This window comes from Eriocheir sinensis, chromosome 63 (assembly GCF_024679095.1).
Source record: "Eriocheir sinensis breed Jianghai 21 chromosome 63, ASM2467909v1, whole genome shotgun sequence".
Taxonomy (NCBI): Eukaryota; Metazoa; Arthropoda; class Malacostraca; order Decapoda; family Varunidae; genus Eriocheir; species Eriocheir sinensis.
In genome coordinates, this window is record NC_066571.1 from 8,193,474 (window position 1) to 8,213,473 (window position 20,000).

Here is a 20,000-nt window from a genome sequence, read left to right on the forward strand (position 1 = left end):
GAAAGTGGAGGGAAGAAAAGAAGGCACAGAGGGAGGGAGGAAGATGAGGAGAGAGTGGAAAAGGTGGAGGGAGGAAAAGGGTGAGGAGAGAGAGGAATAAAGAAAAGGAAGAGGGGGAGGAAAAGAATATACAGAGGAAGGAAATAGAGGAGAGAAAGGAAAAGAAGAAGTACAGAGAGGAGGAATGAAAGCGAAGAGAGGGAAGAAAACGAGATATAGAGAGAGGAAGGGAGATGAGGAGAGAGTGGAGAGGAAGGGAGGAAGTGCAGAGGGAGGGAAAGAATGAAGAGAAAGAGGAGAGAGAAGGAGATACAGGGGAAGGGAGGAAGGGAGATAAGGAGAGAGTAGAAAGGAAGGGATGATAGAACAGAGGAAGAGAAAGAAGAAAGAGAAGGAGATACAGGGGAAGGAGGAAGGGAGAGGATGAGAGAGTGGAAAGGGATGGTAGTACAGAGGGAGAGAAGGAGGTACAGGGGAAAGGAGGAAGGGAGATAAGGAGACAGTGGAAAGGAAGAGAAAGAGGAAAGAGAAGGAGGAACAGAGGGAGGGAGGAAGGGAGATAAGGAGAGAGTGGGAAGGAAGAGAAAGAGGAAAGAGAAGGAGGAACAGAGGGAGGGAGGAAGGGAGATAAGGAGAGAGTGGGAAGGAAGAGAAAGATGAAAGAGAAGGAGGAACAGAAGGGAGATAAGGAGAGAGTGGGAAGGAAGAGAAAGAGGAAAGAGAAGGAGGAACAGAGGGAGGGAGGAAGGGAGATAAGGAGAGAGTGGGAAGGAAGAGAAAGAGGAAAGAGAAGGAGGAACAGAGGGAGGGAGGAAGGGAGATAAGGAGAGAGTGGGAAGGAAGGGAGGTAGAACAGAGGAAGGGAAAGAGTGAAGAGAAAGAGCGAAGGAAGTCACTCTAGTCTCACAGGAGTCAAAAAGAGAACATAAAACACACAGAAAGAAAACGGGTATGTACTTTAAACTATTCATCCCTCGGCGAGTGAATTATGCATCAGTGTCTCGGCTGTTTTTTTCTTCCCCCTCAAAGGCAATGAATAAGACATGACTCACCCATCTCTATGCATGCCCTCACCCACCACCACCACCACCACCATCACCACCACTATCATCACAACAATCATCACCATCACCACCACCACTATCACTATTTCCACCACTATCATCACCACCACCATCAATACAATCATCACCATCACCACCACCACCACCACTACCATCACCACCACCATCATCACTACAATCATCACCATCACCACTACTCTCATCATCATCATCACCACTCCTCTGAACCCATTTTTATAGGAGCAGTGATTAGTGTTTTTTTTTTTCATTATTTTTTCCTTGTTTTTTTTTTGCCCTTGAGCTCTTTCCTATGTTGTAAAAACACATCACCATCACCACTATCACCATCATCACCATCATCACCACCATCACCACCACCACCACTCTTTCTCACACTCACACCTCACCTGGGCAAAGAAGAGAGGGTTCTATTTACCTTTCTCTCTCTCTCTCTCTCTCTCTCTCTCTCTCTCTCTCTCTCTCTCCACCTGTTTACCTGGCAAACCTTCATTTACCTTTCCATGGAGTGAGTGAGTGAAACTGTGAATGAATGAGTGAAAGGGAGAGTGAGTGAGTGAGTGAGATCGAGTGAGTGAGTGAGTGAGATCGAGTGAATGAGTGAGTAAGTTAGTGAAAGGGTTAGTAAGAGATGAAAAGTAAGAAAATGAGTAAAACAGTAAGACAAAGTAGGAAAGAGCAAGAGAAAAAGCGAGGAAGGTTCAGTGAGTGAGTGGGTGGGTGGGTGATTAACTGGAAAACAGATGACTTATAGGGGATTACCTTTCACCCATGACCTTGATAAGTACGTGAGTGAGTGACTTACAGACTGAACAGGTAAGTCACACCTCACTTCTCACCTGTCGCCTTAATAAGTAGGAAAATGAATTAATGAGTAAAGCACAGGTAACCACTTGAACAGGTAAGCAAAATCACCTTACCTCTGACCCATCGCTGTAATGAGTAGGTAACTGACTAATAAACTAACAGACTGACCAACTGACTGACTGACTGACTGACTGAACAGGTAACAAACTCAACAGGTAAATCACGCCATCTCACCTCTGATGCGGCGCCTTGACGAGTAGGTGATGGGGCGGCCGTCCAGGTGCCAGGTGAGGGCGATGCTGGCGGCGTCCGACACCGCGCACCGCAGCACGCGCTCCTCGCCCGCCGCCACGCGTCCGCTCGCCGGCCACGCGCTGAAGTAGAAGATATCGCCTCCGCCCGCCGCCGCCACCCCCGCCACAGCTGCAGGAGAGAGAGGGGAGAGGGTGAGAAGGGTGACGAAAGGCTGAGAAAGGGGAGTAGTGTAAAGGTCAACAGCAATAGGGGAAACGAAGAAGAGAGAGAGGGGGTGAGAAGTGATGGGCGGTAAGGGGTGTATGGGGTGATGGGGGATAAGTAGAGGGGTTAGGGGGGGAGATGGGTGCTGGCAGAGAGGGTGAGAAAGACGATGGTGAAGGGAAGAGAAGAGAAGAGAGGAAAGAGAAGTGAGAGATGATAAGGGTGATGGTTGAAGAAGGGTCATAAGGTGGATGAGAGATGGGTGATGGATGAGAAGGGTGAGGAATACGGAAGATAATGGTCACAGAAATGGTTAAGGGAGAGAAGGAGAAAGGAAATGGGAGGCTGGTATAAGGAAAATGGTACCAGTTGACAAATGGGAGCTGGGAAACGTATATATAATAGTGAAAGTAATGGTTGAGGGGAAGGGAGAAGAGATAATGAGAGGTGAGGGGAAGGGGGAGGGAGGTGGTGAGGGGGAGGGTACGGACAGAGGGGTGATGGGGAGAAGGAAGGTAAGGGAGGAAGATACAGATGAGGTGATGGGAAGGATAAGGGGGAGGGTAAAGATGACAGAGAAGGGGTGATAGGGAGAAGGAAGATAAGGGAGGTGATGGGAAGGATAAGGGGGAGGGTGGTAAGGGGGAGCTAAGGGAGGAAGGAGAGGGAACTGGTAAGGGCGAAGGTAAGGGAGAATGGGAGTGAAGGGATGAAGGGGAGAAGGAAGGGAGGCTGTAAGGATGAAGGGGGTGATGATGAGGGGGAGGAAGAGGGGGAAGAGGGCGTTGGAGAATGGGATAGAAGGGTAACAGCGGGGAGGATAAAGGGGTAACATTATTTTCCAGCTGGCTACCATTAACAGCTAAAGTCATCCGCCCTCCTGTGCTCCCTGTTACTGAAGAGCGCTGTGAGGAAGGTTATTAGCGAGGAACACAACAGTCCAATTAGAGAGGCCCGCTAGACGGTCATTAGCAGCGCGGCGCGTACCCTAAAACACTACGGGACTCACACACCCACGTTTGGTAAGGCCTTCGTGGAGGTTGTTTGTGGTGGGTATTTCCATGAGGAGTTTTATGAGCCTAGTTGTGGGTTGACAAGACTTCGAAAAACACTAATTAGAACTTGGGTAATCTCTTTTGTGACCTTTGGAAATATCTGTTTGTGAAAGGTGAAGGAACACGGCACTAAAATCCATTACAAAGAGCGCTAACCCCCATGTGACAAGCTCCCCCTTCATTAACCCCCACGGCCCATAGTTTCAAACGTTTCTTGGATCACACATAAACGTTTGGTAAGGCCTTCGTGGAGATTGTTTGTGGTGGGTATTTCCATGAGTTTTGTGAGCCTCGTGATAGTTCGACAAAGGTTTCTTTTCTCTCAGCACCATGAATGTGAAAAACGCTAATGAGAACTTGGCTAATCTCCTTTGTGGACTTTGGAAGTGTTTGTTGTGAGGGTTAATGGCGTTTGGGAATTCGGCACAACAACCTTTAAAGAAGAAGAACGCCCCCATGACAAGTTCTCGCTTCCTATTCCCTCCCTTCCCTTCTCTTCTCTTCCCTTTCCTTTCCTTTCCTTTTCTTTCCTTTTCTTTATTTTTCTTTCCTTTTCTCTCCTTTTCTTTTATTTTCTTTTATTTTCTTTTATTTTATTTTCCTTCCCTTCCTTTCCTTTTCTTTCCCTCCTTTCCTTTCCTTTCATTTCCTACCCTACCCTACCCTACAATACCCTTCCCTTCCCTTCCCTTCCATTCCATTCCATTCCCTTCCTTTAATTTCCTTTCCTTTCCTTTCCTTTCCTTTCCTTTCCTTTCCTTTCCTTTCCCTTCCCTTCCCTTCCCTACCCTTTCCTTCTCATCCTTCCCAACCCTTCCCTTCCCTTCCATTCCATTCCCTCATGTCTCCCTTCCATTCCCTTGACATCAGTTCCAGTAATATCAGTCTGGCAGATTCCGTTCCCATTAACTTTCTATGACCCACTTTTACGGGTAAGTGGCTACATCCAACACATTGATTTTCTAATAATAAAAGTATCACGAAAAAAAGTAATTGTCAGCGAATTATGTGGAATGAAACGAAAGTGGGAAATGATTTAGAAGCTGCCATTTGTTTCTGAGTTGGAAATAACGGACATAATTTAGTATGGAGAGCTTCGAGTGTGGCTGTAAGGCTTTATCACAGGTTGTTGGGATAAGAGAACATAACAACCCAATTAGAGATAAGCACTGTAAGCCTGGGAAAGAGAGCATAACAACCCAATTAGAGATAAGCACTGCAAACCTGGGAAAGAGAACATTACAACCCAATTAGAGATAAGCACTGCAAACCTGGGAAAGAGAACATTACAACCCAATTAGAGATAAGCACTGCAAACCTGGGAAAGAGAGCATTACAACCCAATTAGAGATAAACACTGCAAACCTGGGAAAGAGAACATTACAACCCAATTAGAGATAAGCACTGCAAACCTGGGAAAGAGAACATAACAACCCAATTAGAGATAAGCACTGGAAACCTGGGAAAGAGAACATAACAACCCAATTAGAGATAAGCACTGCAAACCTGGGAAAGAGAACATAACAACCCAATTAGAGATAAGCACTGCAAACCTGGGAAAGAGAACATAACAACCCAATTAGAGATAAGCACTGGAAACCTGGGAAAGAGAACATAACAACCCAATTAGAGATAAGCACTGCAAACCTGGGAAAGAGAACATTACAACCCAATTAGAGATAAGCACTGCAAACCTGGGAAAGAGAACATAACAACCCAATTAGAGATAAGCACTGCAAACCTGGGAAAGAGAAGTTAACAACCCAATTAGAGATGAACACTGCAAACCTGGGAAAGAGAACATAACAACACAATTAGAGATAAGCACTGGAAACCTGGGAAAGAGAAGTTAACAACCCAATTAGAGATAAGCACTGGAAACCTGGGAAAGAGAACATAACAACCCAATTAGAGATAACCACTGGAAACCTGGGAAAGAGAACATTACAACCCAATTAGAGATAAGCATTGCAAACCAGGGAGCAAGAACATAACAACCCAATTAGAGATAAGCACTGCAAACCTGGGAACAAGAACATAACAACCCAATTAGAGATAACATTCCTTTTTTTGTGTGCCCTTGAGCTGTCTCCTTCGTTATAATAAAAAAAATAAAGCACTGTCAACCTGGGAAAAAGAACATAACAACCCAATTAGAGATACGCACTGCAAACCAAAATCACAAAAAACACTGCAGATTACATAACGAAAGAAACAAAAACACCTCAACGATATGACACGAAGGCGTTAACTATCGCCCACCCAATAACACGGGAGCTTCACAATATACAGTACAAGACAATTTTATACGTAAACGGTCCTTTCATGGCAGGGTAGAACGTTGCCTCCCCCACCAAACGACGCCGGGACCAAAAATTCCATCACTTCACTAAGACACAAAAGGAGTCAGACACAAGCTTTCCCATTTCCCACCTACTACACACACACACACACACACACACACACACACACACACACACGCACACACACACAGAGGCCGCCTAACACACAGAGACGCAACAGGGAAACAAGATTACAGGGACAGTACCACCCGAAGCTTCCGAACACACAGGGAAGTAAAAATGACTCGGAAAGCAAGAAGAGGAGGAGGAGGAAGAGGAGGAGGAGGAAAGAGGAGATAGAATGATACAAGAGAAATGGGGAAGACAAGAAGAAAAGAAAATGAGAGAAGACAGAAAAGGAGTTAGAGAAAGAGAAGGAAGAATAGGAAGAGGAGAAAGAGGAGGAGGAAAAAGAGGAAGAAGAGAACAGGGAGGGAGGGAAGAAGTAGAAGAAAAGAGAAGAAAAGAGCAATAAAGGAGAAGTGAAAGAAGACAGGAGAAAAGTTAGAGAAAGCAAGAGAAGAAAGAGGAAGAGGAGGAGGAGGAGGAGGATGAAGAGGAAAGAGGAGATAGAATGACTGAAGGAAACAAGAAGAAAGCAAGAGAAGAAAATGAAGCCTGCAAAGAAATTAAAGAAAGGAAGACAAGAAGGAAGAGGAAGAGGAAGAGGAGGAGGAAGAGGGAAAAGGAGAAGACGAAAAGTAAGCAAGGGAAAAGGAGAAAATGAAGCCTGGAGAGAAATTAAAGAAAGGAAGACAAAGAGGAAAAGGAGGAGGAGAAGGAGGAGGAAGAGGAAAAAGGAGAAAACAAGAGGAAAGCAAAGGAAGAAAATAAAATAAAGCCTGAAGATAAATTAAAGAAAGGAAGACAAAGAGGAAAAGGAGGAGGAGGAGAAGGAGGAAGAAGAGGAAAAAGGAGAAAACAAGAGGGAAGCAAAGGAAGAAAAGAAAATAAAGCCTGGAGAGAAATTAAAGAAAGGAAGACAAAGAGGAAAAGGAGGAGGAGGAGGAGGAGGAAGAGGAAAAAGGAGAAAACAAGAGGAAAGCAAAGGAAGAAAAGAAAATAAAGCCTGGAGAGAAATTAAAGAAAGAAAGACAAGAATGAAGAGGAAGAGGAAGAGGAGGGAGGAAGAGGAGGCTGAACAGGGAGGTCAGACAATGGGAGGAAATACAAGCAGTGGAGAGTGTCCGGGAAATGGTAATCTCGAGAACACGCCGTCACCCGCCTGCCACAGCTGGGAGGACACGGGGTAATGGGTCTGTGTGTACGTGTGTGCGTGTGTGAGAGGGTGTGTGTGTCTGTGTGTGTGTGTAAGATAGATAGATATATATAGATAGATAGAGACGGGGTAATGGGTCTGTGTGTGCATATGTGTGTGTGTGTGAGAGTGTGTAGCTATGTGCGTGTGTGTGTGTAAGATAGATAGATATAGATAGATAGACACATAGATGGAGATACATATTGATAGAGAATGTAGAAGAAAATAAGAATGATGAAGTGAAGGAAATGAAAAAGGAAAGTAAAAGAAGAAAAAATAACATGATAAACAAAGAAGCAGCCATATGATTAGAGCGAGAGAGAGAGAGAGAGAGAGAGAGAGAGAGAGAGAGAGAGAGAGAGAGAGAGAGAGAGAGAGAGAGAGAGAGATAGAGATAGACAGAGAGAGAGAGAGAGAGAGAGAGAGAGAGAGAGAGAGAGAGAGAGAGAGAGAGAGAGAGAGAGAGAGAGAGAGAGAGAGAGAGAGAGAGAGAGAGAGAGAGAGAGAGAGAGAGAGAGAGAGAAACCCTTCCCCCTCACACGACACAAGTAAAAACAACGAAAAAAAAAATAAGAGAGGAACCAGGAAGAGAGAGAGAGAGAGAGAGAGAGAGAGAGAGAGAGAGAGAGAGAGAGAGAGAGAGAGAGAGAGAGAGAGAGAGAGAGAGAGAGAGAAGGGCAATAAGAGGATGAACGTGTACCGAACGTGTATGGCAAGGGGCGTATCATTGTTTCCGAGCACGTAATCACTGTAATATTTCATCATTGTAACCCTCTTGCTTCTGTTTATTACGATGATACGCTGTTTTTTTTTATGTATTAATGAGAGATTACGAGCCATTCCATCTCTCTCTCTCTCTCTCTCTCTCTCTATCTATCTATCTATCTCTTCAATTATATGGTTGCTTTTCTGTTTTCATGTTATTTTTCTTCCTTTACTTTCCTTTTCTTATTTCCTTCACTTCTCTCTCTCTCTCTCTCTCTCTCTCTCTCTCTCTCTCTCTCTCTCTCTCTCTCTCTCTCTCTCTCTCTCTCATTATGGCTGCGCGCACAAAGCGATGCGGATAATACTCTTTTTTAACTTTATTCCTTTGCTACAACTTAAGGAGCCAAACTTTGCAATGAAGGAGGAGGAGGAGGAGGAGGAGGAGGAGGAGGAGGAGGAGGAGGAGGAAAGCGGAGGTGTTGTTGGTGGCTTGGAGAGAAGGAGGAGGAAGAAGGAAGAGAAGGAAAAGGAAGGGGAGGATAGGAAAGGAAGGAAGCAGGGAGGGAGGTACAGGGGACGGAAGAGGAGAAGGAAGAGGAATAGGAGGAAGAGGAGTGAGAGGAAGAGGAGAGCGAGGAAGTGAAGAGAAAGGAAGAGGAGAAAAAGGAAAGGGTCTATGTATTATTTAAGAAAGCAGGAGGAGGTGAACAAGAAAGGAATAAGAGAAAACGGAGGAAGAGGAAGAGGAGGAGGAGAAGGAGGAGGAGGAGGCAATGGAAGTTGTAGTGGTAGTTTTAATGTGGTGATTGTGGAAGAGATGTGGTAATGATGGTGGTGGTGGTGGTGGTGGTGGAGTTAATACCATCGTCACCATCAACCCCTTCAGCAGCGCTCCGCCCCTTCCTTGCCAACCCGCCATCTTCCCATCTTCATTAATAAACTCCTAAGGGCTGCCGACACCCCCCACCCCCACCACCACCACCACCACGCCCCCCCCCCCCTCCCTCAGTGACAATTTCCCTCCAGTTAACCGTCACGGAATATCCTTCGTTAAGCAAATCTCTCGAGAATGTTAACTTTTTATTCTTTGGGTTTATAAGGAGACGGATCAAGGAGTTTATTATAGATGAAGAAAAGTGAATAAAAGGAAGATAGTTGGTTTGTTTTCTAAGGCGGGCCAAACCAATCCAAAAGCGGAGAAGAAGAGGAAAGAAGGAGAGGAAGAAGAAAAAGAAGAATTAGGAGAAGAAGAGGAATAGGAAGAATATATAAGGACATTACACACATAGAATAGAGGAAGAAAAAGAAGAAAAGGAAAGAAAAGAAGAAGTAAAAGAGGAAGAAGAGGAAAAGAAAATATAAGGACACTACAAACATGAAATAGAAGAAGAAAAAAGAAGAAAAAGAGGAAGAAGAAAAAGAAGAAGCAGGAGAAAAGAAGAGGAAAAGCAAGAAGATTTAAGAACACTACACACATGAAATAGAAGAAGAAAAGAAGAAAAAGAACTATAAGTATGAAATAAGAGCCCGTAATACACTCCTCCCTCGCAGAAGACAAGAACATTTCAACAGCCATACATTTTGGTTGGCTGCAAAAATCGTGCTGTCCCTCCTTCGAAAATTGAGTAAAATGCCGAAGAATTGCTTAGCAGGTCAGGCGTCTCGGAGCGGCCCTCGTTAAAGAGTTCCCTTGGAGATAGAAAAGAAATATATAAAAAAAAAGAAGGAAGAGGAGAGAAGGGGAAATGAAGTTGAGGCGAAACGTGGAAGAAAAGACATAAATGGAGGAGAAAACAGGGAAAGAGAAAAACCATTGAAGAACAAGAAGAAAAGACGGAGAAATTAGAAGACAGCGGAGGAGAAAGATGAGGAAAAGGAAGAGGCGAGGAAGAGAAATGGAGGAGTAGAGGAATTTCAACGTCTAACTCTTTTATTTCAGGGACCTTCCAAGTTGAATATTCTGCCGGGGAGCGCTACGTTATACGCTTCGTTATCTGCCTCGTTGTGCGTTTCGTTAAAGAAAATAAACCCCTTGGGAGTATTAACGGTTGTAATTCTAAAGAAAAATATCACTTCCAACAGTTTTTTCAGAGTCAGTTAACGTTGAGCACACTTATTATCATACATGTTAACTTTATCTTAATGGTTATAATCCTCAAGAAAAATATCACTTGCAACATTTTTTTCGGAGCCAGTTAGTTGAGCACACTTACTTAAAATACATACTAAATTTATCCATTTACTTATATATATTCCATGCTTTCCCATACCACGAGAGAGGTCAGTATTACCAACACAAAAAAAAACAATGGCAGCTTCTAAACCGTTTCTCGCCTTCACTGAATTCCACATCCCTTTTTAATTATTCTCTTTTCTTTGTCTTCTCCTATTCTCGACTCCGCGGTGCAGTGGTTGGCGTCCCTAACTACGAATCTCTGGGTCTGAGTTCAATTCCGGTCTGGGTAGTCGGCGTGCAGCTCGCTAAACTGTTCATTCTTTCTTATGGGATGGTTGAAAAGTGGGGGAAACTTGGGGGAGGTAAACTGTGGTAACCTTCAGGAGCAATAAGTAGCGGGCTTTTTTTTTCGGGATGGTCGATAAGTGGGGGAAACTTGGGAAAGGCTAACTGTGGTACCCTTCAGGAGCAATAAGTAGCGGGCTTTTTTTTCGGGATGGTCGATAAGTGGGGGAAACTTGGGAAAGGCTAACTGTGGTACCCTTCAGGAGCAGTAAGTAGCGGGCTTTTTTTTCGGGATGGTCGATAAGTGGGGGAAACTTGGGAAAGGCTAACTGTGGTACCCTTCAGGAGCAGGAAGTAGCGGGCTTTTTTTTTTTCGGGATGGTTGATAAGTGGGGGAAACTTGGGGAAGGCTAACTATGATAACCTTCAGGAGCAGGAAGTAGCGGGGTTTTTTTTTATTATTTTTATTATTGTTTATTATTTTTCCTCTGCTGTAAAAAAACACACACAAAAAAAAAGGGATGTTGCACTTGGCCTTTGTCGGGATGAGGGTTTTCTCCCACCACAGGCTCAAAGGTCAATGTAACGGAGATGTGCACCGCCGCCACGCGCATCTATATCGCATACCTCCAATTACACCTATTCCTTTCCACAATCCATCCACCTTTTCTTCAGTCTTCCACTCTTCCTTCCACCCCGTGCTTCCATTCTCATTACGCGTCTTCCAATATTCACTCAAAAAAAATCCAAAAAAATCCTTATCCCCGCGTAATCACCGGCCCTAATCCCCTTCAAAAACGTCCTTCCTGAATATCCTTCCTCAATATCCTCGGCGAATCCTAATCCTCTCCCGGCGGTCCTACAGAAGAGTTCCTTTACTAAGCTCAGATTTTTACCAGACTCGCCGCAATGATAACACGCCATCTCTGAACGTCTTTGGACTTAATAAAGGAAGAAAAAACGAGTTCTTTGTAGTGCCGCAGCGACGAGAGAGAGAGAGAGAGAGAGAGAGAGAGAGAGAGAGAGAGAGAGAAAGGAAGCTTCTCAGGACGGACTGCATGACGGGGCCGTGTGATCTTGAGTGATATGACTGCACACTTTTCCTTCCTCCCTCCTCCTCCTCCTCCTCCTCCTCCTCCTCCTCCTCCTCCCCCGCCGCCGGAGAGCCCAGAGTCGCGTGTCCTCCCCGGCTTAGTCAAACAGCCAGACACAGACGGCGCGGGACGCATAATTTCCCACTTAACACAGCCCGCCGCGTCCTCTTCTCCCTGTCACGCCGCCCGCCTTCCCGCCCGCTGAAACACTCGCCCAAGACTACTAACCGCCTCTTGCACTGCGCTCCCCTCCTGCTCTCCTTCTTCACTCTTCTCTTCCCCTTCACTTTCCTCTTCATTTTCTTTTAAGTCTTTCTCTACATTTGCTTCTTTTCTTTATCCGCCTTTCCTTTCTTTTCACTCTCCTCTTCAAACTCTTTCATTCCCGTTTTCTCTCCCCCTCAAATCCTTTCTCTTATATTTTCTCTCCTGCACCGTTCTCCTCATATCCTCCTTTCCTCTTGTTTCCTCTCCTCTGATGTTTCTTTCTCTTCCTCAAACTTTTTCTATTCAATTTCCACTTCTGCTTCTCTTCTCTCTCCTTTTCAATCTCTTCTAATCGCATTCTTTCTCCTCCTCAAACTATTCTGCTTCATTTTCATTTCCATGTCTTTTCTCTCTTTTCTCTCTCTTCATATTCTTTTAAACTGACATTCTCCTCTCTCTCTCTCTCTCTCTCTCTCTCTCTCTCTCTGATTCAACATTCCTCTTCTAATTCAATCTTTTCAGGCTCGTTCTCCTCTTTACTCTTTTTCATATTCTCCTACACTGCCATTTTTTCTCCTCTTCAAACTCTTTCTCTTCATTTTCCTTTTCTGTTTCATAATCCTCGACTTTTTTTTCTCTTTTTTTTACTCTTCTCCGCTCTTCTACCGCCTCCATTTCTCTTTTTTTTTCTTTTTATTATTTCTCATCTTTTCGATATTTTCATCATATTTTCCCCTTTCGTTTTCCTTTAGTGATATTTCTCTCCCCCTTTTTTTCTTTTCCTTGTTTTTTTTCCCTCATCATCATTTCTACTTTTTCCTTTCGTTTTCCTTTTGTGATATTTTTCCCTCTTTTTCTTTTCCTTGTTTTTTTCCCCTCATCATCGTTTCTTTCTCTTTCTTTCCTTCTTTTATTTCTCCTCTTTTCTCTGTTTTCATTCTACCCTTCGATTTCGTTTTCCTTTTGTGATATTTTTCTCCCCCTTTTTCTTTTCCTTGTTCTTTTTCCCCTCATCATCGTTTCTATCTCTTCCTCTCCCTCTTTCCTTCTTTATCTCTCCCTTCTTATTCTCTCTTCTGCCTCTCTATATCCTCCTCCTCCGTATGTTCTTTCTCTCCTCCCCCCTCTTCATACTCTTCTACATTGCTTCTCTCTCCTCAAATTCTCTCTTCCCTCTCCTCTTCTTTAATCTCCTTCTCACACTTCTCTTTTTTTTATTCGATTATTACGCTATTCTTATTTATTCTCCTCCTCACACTCTTCTACAATGTTTTTCTCTCTCTTCTCTTTCTCACACTTTCTCTTTACTTGCATTTTCACGCTCCTCCTCCTCCTCACCCTCCTCGTCACACTTTTTCCCTTCGTTTTCCTCCTCTATTTTGCCTCTCTCTCTCTCTCTCTCCTCCTCCTTATCATTCTTCCTCTTCATTTCCATTCTCACGCTTATTCTCATTCTATCATAACCTTTCCTTTCACTTTCCTCTTCCATCCTTTCTCTCTCCTCCTCCTCCTTCTCCTCCTCCTCCTCTTCCTCTTCCTCCTCCTTATCATTCTTCCTCTTCATTTCCATTCTCATTCTCATTCTTTCATAACCTTTACTTTCACTTTCCTCTTCCATCCTTTCTCTCTCCTCCTCCTCCTCCTCCTCCTCCTCCTTTTCCCTTGCATTATCACGTTCCTCCTCTTTCCATCACACTCTTTCCCCTCCCTTTCCCCTTCCATCCCCCTCATACTCTTTACTGTCACTACCCCTCCTCCTCCTCCTCCTCCTCCTCCTCCTCTTTCCTCCCTCGTTCCAGCTGGTTTATCCCGTGTTTCGCTCACCTATGCACCGAAGCTGGCAGGTGTGCGGGTGACGGTGATGGGGCGGCGTGTGAAAAGTGTTTATGGATGGGTACACACGTCCTCGTCCTCGTCCTCGGGCCCAGAATGAAGGTTTGTTTTGATTTGTGTCTCGCCCGCGCGCCGCCAGAGGGAAGCACCGCGCCCGCCGCCCAGTCGTCAACCCTCATGTCAGTGATGGGATGTGTGATTCTCTCGCTTCTTTTTGTTTTTTTTGTCATGTTTTTTTTTTATATGTGTGTTTTTTCGAGGCTTTCTCATTTGGGATTTTTTTTTTTTTTTTTTTTACGTTTTTTTATCATGTGTGTTTTTCGAGGAGTTTTCATTTTTTTTTGTTTTTTTTGGTTATTATCGTTATTTTGTTTTCTAATTAGTGTTTTTTATGCCTTGTTTTGTGTGCCATGGCGTCTGTCTTTGTCTTTAATTGTCTTGCTTTGTGTGTTTGTTTGTATTTTTCTTCTTTATTTCTACTTTCTTCTATTTTCTTCCTTTATTTTCTTTTTTTGTTTATATTTTTCTTCTTTTCTTCTGTCATCCGGTTCTCCAAATATCTTCTTTATTTCTACTTTTCTCTCTCTTCTTTTTTTCTTTATATTTTCCTTCTTTTCTTCTTTCATCCGGTTCTCCAAATATTTTCTTTATTTCTACTTTTTTCTCTCTTCTTTTTTTGTTTATATTTTCCATCTTCTCTTCTTTTCTCCGGTTCCCTAAATATCTTCTTCTTTATTTCTACTTTCTTCTCTCTTGTCTTTTTTTCTTTTTTGTTTATATTTTCCTCCTTCCTTCTTTCCTCCGGTTCTCCAAATATCTTCTTCTTTCTTCCTTTTTTTTATTTTTTTGTTTATATTTTCCTTCTTCCTTCATTTATCCGGTTCTCCAAACATCTTCTTCTTTCTTTCTTTTTTTATTTTTTTGTTTATATTTTCCTTCTTCCTTCATTTATCCGGTTCTCCAAATATCTTCTTTCTTCCTTTTTTTATTTTTTTGTTTATATTTTCCTTCTTCCTTCATTTATCCGGTTCTCCATATATCAGAAACCAGGCTTGGATAAAGGAGAGATAAGGCATTGTCGTTTTATCTCATTACTATTTTTTTCACGCCTTTTTTGTGTGTGTTCTGGAATGTGTTTTTTCATGCTTTTTACTGCCTCGTTTTTCCCTCTTTCCTCAGGCTCCCAAAATTTTACAACACGTGTGAAATAAAAGCGTAAAATATCATCGTCTCTTTTGTTATTGTTTTTTTTTATGCCCACGTGCCCTGCTTCCTCTTATATTACCGGGACTTTTTCTCTTCTTAATTATTCTGGTACTTAAAATTCTACAACCCGAAGAGAAACAAGAGCGTAAAAGTAACCCCGTTTTTCTACCTAATCACAGTTTTTTCCCCGTTTTCATTCTGATGTGTGTGTGTGCGTGTGTGTGTGTGTGTGTGTGTGTGTGTGTGTGTGTGTGTGTGTGTGTGTGTGTTTTATTTCAGTTTTATCGCATTAGTTATTTTCTTCTATATTCATTCTTGTTACGTTTGAAATAAGAGAGAAATAAACTATGATCGTGTTTTTGTTATTACTGTTTCTTGTTCTTTTTTGTGTTTTTTATGTTTTTTATCGCCTTGTTTTTTTGTACTTCTTTCCTTTAATAACACCAGAAAGTAGAGCAGAAAAATATTAAAGCGTTTCTCTAATTACTGTTTTTTATGCCTTTCTTGTGTTTACTGGTGAGTGTTTTATGTGTTTTATCACCGTGTTTTTTTGTACTTCTTTCCCTCGTGTAACATCAGAAATTAGGGCAGAAAAACATATCATCGTTTCCCTAATTAGTGTTTTTTTTTCTCTCCTTTTTTGTGTGTCCAGGCGTGTGTTGTATGTTTTTTTTTATCTCCTTTGTTTGTTTTTCGTCTTTCCTCCGGTGGCGTCCGTAATAAGAGCAGAAAAAAATAGTCGTAGTTTTTCTAATTGATGTTTTTACGATCTTCTTTAAAGGCTTTAGTGTGTTCCATATTTTGTTTTATTTCTTTTTCGTTCTTGTTTTGGTTCCATCCTTAATAAAAACAGAAAAATATATATCAACGTTTTTTCTAATTGATGTTTTTACTCTCTTTAAATCCTTGAGTGTGTTCTTTATTTTGTAACATTTTTTCGTCCTTGTTTTGGTTCTATCCTTTATAAAAACAGAAAAATATATATCAACCTGTTTTCTTATTGATGTTTTTACGCTCTTTTTTAAATCCTTGAGTGTTATGTATTTTGTTGCCGTTTTTCGTTCTTGTTTTGGTTCCATCCTTAATAAAAACAAAAAAATATATATCAACGTTTTTTCTAATTGATGTTTTTAGGCTCTTCTTTAATTAAATCCTTCAGTGCGTTCTGTATTTATTCTGCTATATTTTTCCTTCTTTATATTCGTTTCGTTAAGTAATAAAAGCAGAAAAAACATATCTTCGTTTTTCTAATGGATTTTTATGCTCTTCTTTATTAAATCCTTCACTACGTTTTATATTTATTTTGCTATATTTCTCCTTCTTTCCTCTCGTTTCTTTAAATAATAAGAAAAAACATATCATCGTTTTTCTAATGGGTGTTTTTATGCTCTTCTTTAAATCCTTCACTACGTTCTTTATTTATTTTGCTATATTTCTCCTTCTTTTCTTTCGTTTCGTTAAATAATAAGACCAGAAAAAAATATATCACCGGTTTATTTTCTTCTATTTCATGTTCTAAGGATCTTCTTTACGAGTGTGTGTGTGTGTGTGTGTGTGTGTGTGTGTGTGTGTGTGTGTGTGTGTGTGTGTGTGTGTGTGTGTGTGTGTGTGTTTTATCTGTTTGTCTTATTATTTTTCAACCGCCATTTCTTGTCCTCCAAATATTACAGAACTTGCTGAAAAATATTACATTTTTTCTAATTACTGTTTTTACGCCTTTTTTTTTAATTATGGCGTGGGCTTTATGGGTGGTTTATTGCTTACGTTTGTTTGTTTTCTTCTTTCTTTTTTCTCTCTTTCTGAAATAAGAGAGAAGCATTATTATATTTTTTTTCTAAGTGATGTTTCTTATTCTCGTTTTAGAACCTCGTGTGTATTTGTTTTATTTACTCTTTTCTCTATCACATCCTTTCTTCTTTCTTTCTCTCTTTCTGAAATAAGAGAGGACCAGCTTTATTATATTTCTCTAAGTGATGTTTTCTTATACTCATTTTTCAACCTCGTGTGTATTTTATTTGTTTATTTTTTCACTTTTCTCTCTATCATATTTTTTCTTCTTTCATCTAGTTCTTTCACAAATAAGAGAGGACCAGCTTTATTATATTTCTCTAAGTGATGTTTTCTTATACTCATTTTTCAACCTCGTGTGTGTTTTATTTGTTTATTTTTTCACTTATTCTCTATCATATTCTTTCTTTTTTCCTCTGGTTCTCCTTTCACAAATAAGAGAGGACCAGCTTTATCATATTTCTCTAAGTGATGTTTCTTATACTCATTTTACAACCTCGTGTGTATTTTATTTGTTTATTTTTTTCACTTTTTCTCTATCATATTCTTTCTTTTTTCCTCTGGTTACCCAAATAAAAGATAAAAGGTCCAGCGTTATCATATTTCTCTAAGTGATGTTTCTTATCCTCTTTTTACAACTTCGTGTGTGTGCGTTTTATTTGTTTTATATATTTTTTTTATCTGCCATATCCTTTCTTCCTTCTTTAGTTCCTTCACAAATAAGAGAGGACCAGAATTATCACATTATTCTTTTTCTAATTGATGTTTCTTATGCTCGTTTTACAACCTCGTGTGTGTGTTTTACCTGGGTTTTCTTTAACTGCCATATCCTCATTTTCTTTCCCACTGCTTCTTTCGTCTCCTGATTCTTTCTCTTCATTTCCTCCTGCATTCTATTCACGCGTCTACTTTCTATTCACTCTCCTCTTCATACTCTTTTTACACTGCCTCTCCCTCCTCCTCAAACTCTTCTTTTTCACTCTCCTCTTCATTCTCTTTTTCACTGCCTCTTTCTCCTCCTCAAACTCTTCTTTTTCACTCTCCTCCTCAAACTCTTCCTTTTCACTCTCCTCTTCATTCTCTTTTTCACTGCCTTTCTCTCCACCTCAAACTCTTCTTTTTCATCCTCCACTTCAAACTCTTTTTCACTGTCTCTCTCTCCCTCTCAGACTCTTTTTTTTCACTCTCTTCTATCCTCTGGTTACTCAAATAAGACTAACCTATTCGGCTTAAAGTAAAAACATATTATCGTGTTTGTAATTACTGTTTTTACGCCCTTTTTGTGTCCCAGCGTGTGTTTTATTTCTGTTTTATTGCGCTGTATTTTTTCTCCTCGCCTCTGGTTCTCCAAATAACTACACTGCGTGGGTGAAAAATATGATATCTCTTCTAATTAGTTTTTTCTCGTCTATTTTATGCTGTTATGTTTCTTTTTCTATATATTTTCACTGGCATATACTTTCCTCCTCTTTTTTTTTTTAGTCTCCCCTTAAAATCGTAAAAGGGATGATTGGTCCTTTCAAGTCTACCCTGCTAAGTAAAAGATTGATATGGTTTTCTTTCTAATTGCTGTTTTTTTGTGTTTTTAATCCTGTCTAGTCGTTTATTTGTATTTCCACAGTCATATCTTTTTTTTTCTATCTTGTAGCTCTGTCAAATTACAAACTGACAGACACGGGATTAAGAATATGATTGTTTTTTTATTGCTGTTGCGCGTGTTTTTTATAATTCTGTTCAGTCGTGTATTTCTATTTCCACTTATATATCTTTTACATCTTTCCTTCAGGTTCTACAAATAACAAACTGATTGGAACACGATTAAAAAATATGAGCGTTTTCCTAATTACTGTTTCAACGTCTTTTTCAAATTCTGCCTAGTCGTTTACGTCTATGTTCACTTCTATATCTTTTTCTTCTTTCCTTCAGGTTTTCCAAATAACAAACTGATTGGAACACGATTACAAAATATGATGGTCTTTCCAATTACTGTTTCCACGTCTTTTTCAAATTCTGTTTAGTCGTGTATTTCTGTTTCCACTTCCATATCTTTTCTTCTTCCTCCGGTTCTGCAAATACTACCAGCGGGCTAAAAGAAGATTAAAAATATGATAGTTTTTCCAGTTACTGTTTTTTCACGTCTATTATCAGCCCTGTTCGTATTTCAACTTCCATATCTTTCCTCCTTCCCTCCGGTTCTCCAAATATTACTGACGGGTTGAAATAAGATTAAAAATATGAGTTTTTTTTCCAGTTACCGTTTTCCACGTCTGTTTTTAGCCCTGTCCGTATTTCAACTTCCATATCTTTCCTCCTTTCCTCCGGTTCTCCAAATATTACTGACGGGTTGAAATAAGATTAAAAATATGATAGTTTTTTCTTACTCTTTTTCACGTCTGTTCTTAGCCCTGTCCGTATTTCAACTTCCATATCTTTCCTCCTTTCCTCCGGTTCTCCAAATATTACAAGCCATTATGAAATACGAGCGGGACCTGAAGCAAGAGGAAGAAGGAAAAAAAAACATATAAGCATCGCGTGAAGCTGGAAGGCGCGGGGCGGGGGAAGGAATGACTGGCGGGAGGCGGCGCAGGAATAAGAAAGGGAAATACAATTACTGGAGGCGAGGGCAAACTGCACCTTGTCTGGCACTGCGGCGCGAGCTAGGGGAGGCAAGCGAAGGGAAAGAAAACGAAGCAAAGAAATAAAGAAAGAGGAAACGCTGGGTTGAGTTATTTTCTTCTTTTCTTATTTTTTTCTTATTTTAGTCTTTCAGCGTCACTACCAACATCACCATTTCTATACCGCCTCCATGACCACTACCATCATCACCACCACCACCTGTATCATCACCACCACTGCAAGCACCACTGCCATCAACACCATCATCACTACCCCCACCTCCACCATTAATGTTTCCCCTAATGTCATTACTACCACCATCACCACCTGTATCATCACTACCACTGCAAGCACCACTGCCATCACCACCATCATCACTACCCCCACCTCCACTACCAATATATCCCTTACTGTCATCACTACCACTGCAATCATCACCACAACCACCATCACTACCTTCACCACCACCACCACCACCACCACGATCACCACCATTTCCTCAACGACGATTCACCACCACCAACATTACATTTATTTTATTTTGGGGGGTTAACACTCTCTTCACCATCTCCACCATCACCATAACACCAAAACGTCACTATACAATTTATTTTATTTTTTGGGGGTTAACACTCTTCACTCCACCATCACCATCATCACCATAACACCACAACGTCACTATACAATCTAACTCCTGCTTCCACCATAACCACTACCACCACCAACACCAACAATAGAGAAAATGAAAAGTTGTTTTTTATATATATTTTTTTTCTTTCGTTCTATACTCCCTTCACCCCCACCACCATCACCACCACCACCACCACGCAGACTAACCCCATTACAGACCCTTCCATGAATAAATATCCCCGCTTCATTCACCTCCACAGCTCTCTTCCGCAATACCACTACCACCACCACCACTACCACCACCACCACCACCACCTCCTCATCTCAGAGTAACGCAAGCAGAATTAATCCTTTGGGAAGCTGGTTATTTAGCTGAGTGAAAATGACGTTGAGAAAGTGGATGAAAAAGAACAACACTAACACCACCACCACCATCAATAACACCACCACCAACAAC

At 41.3% G+C, this 20,000-nt stretch overlaps 1 protein-coding gene across 2 annotated transcripts in view; it reads right to left on the bottom strand.

Moving 5' to 3' along the window:
• The window catches only part of LOC126986957 (inactive tyrosine-protein kinase 7-like), a 146,849-nt gene that overhangs the window by 59,705 nt on the left and 67,144 nt on the right, over positions 1–20,000 (bottom strand). For both annotated transcript variants that reach the window (XM_050843519.1, XM_050843520.1), the window contains exon 2: positions 2,124–2,312. In XM_050843519.1, the coding sequence (XP_050699476.1) occupies positions 2,124–2,312 (189 nt within the window). The remainder of the gene's footprint in view (positions 1–2,123; positions 2,313–20,000) is intronic.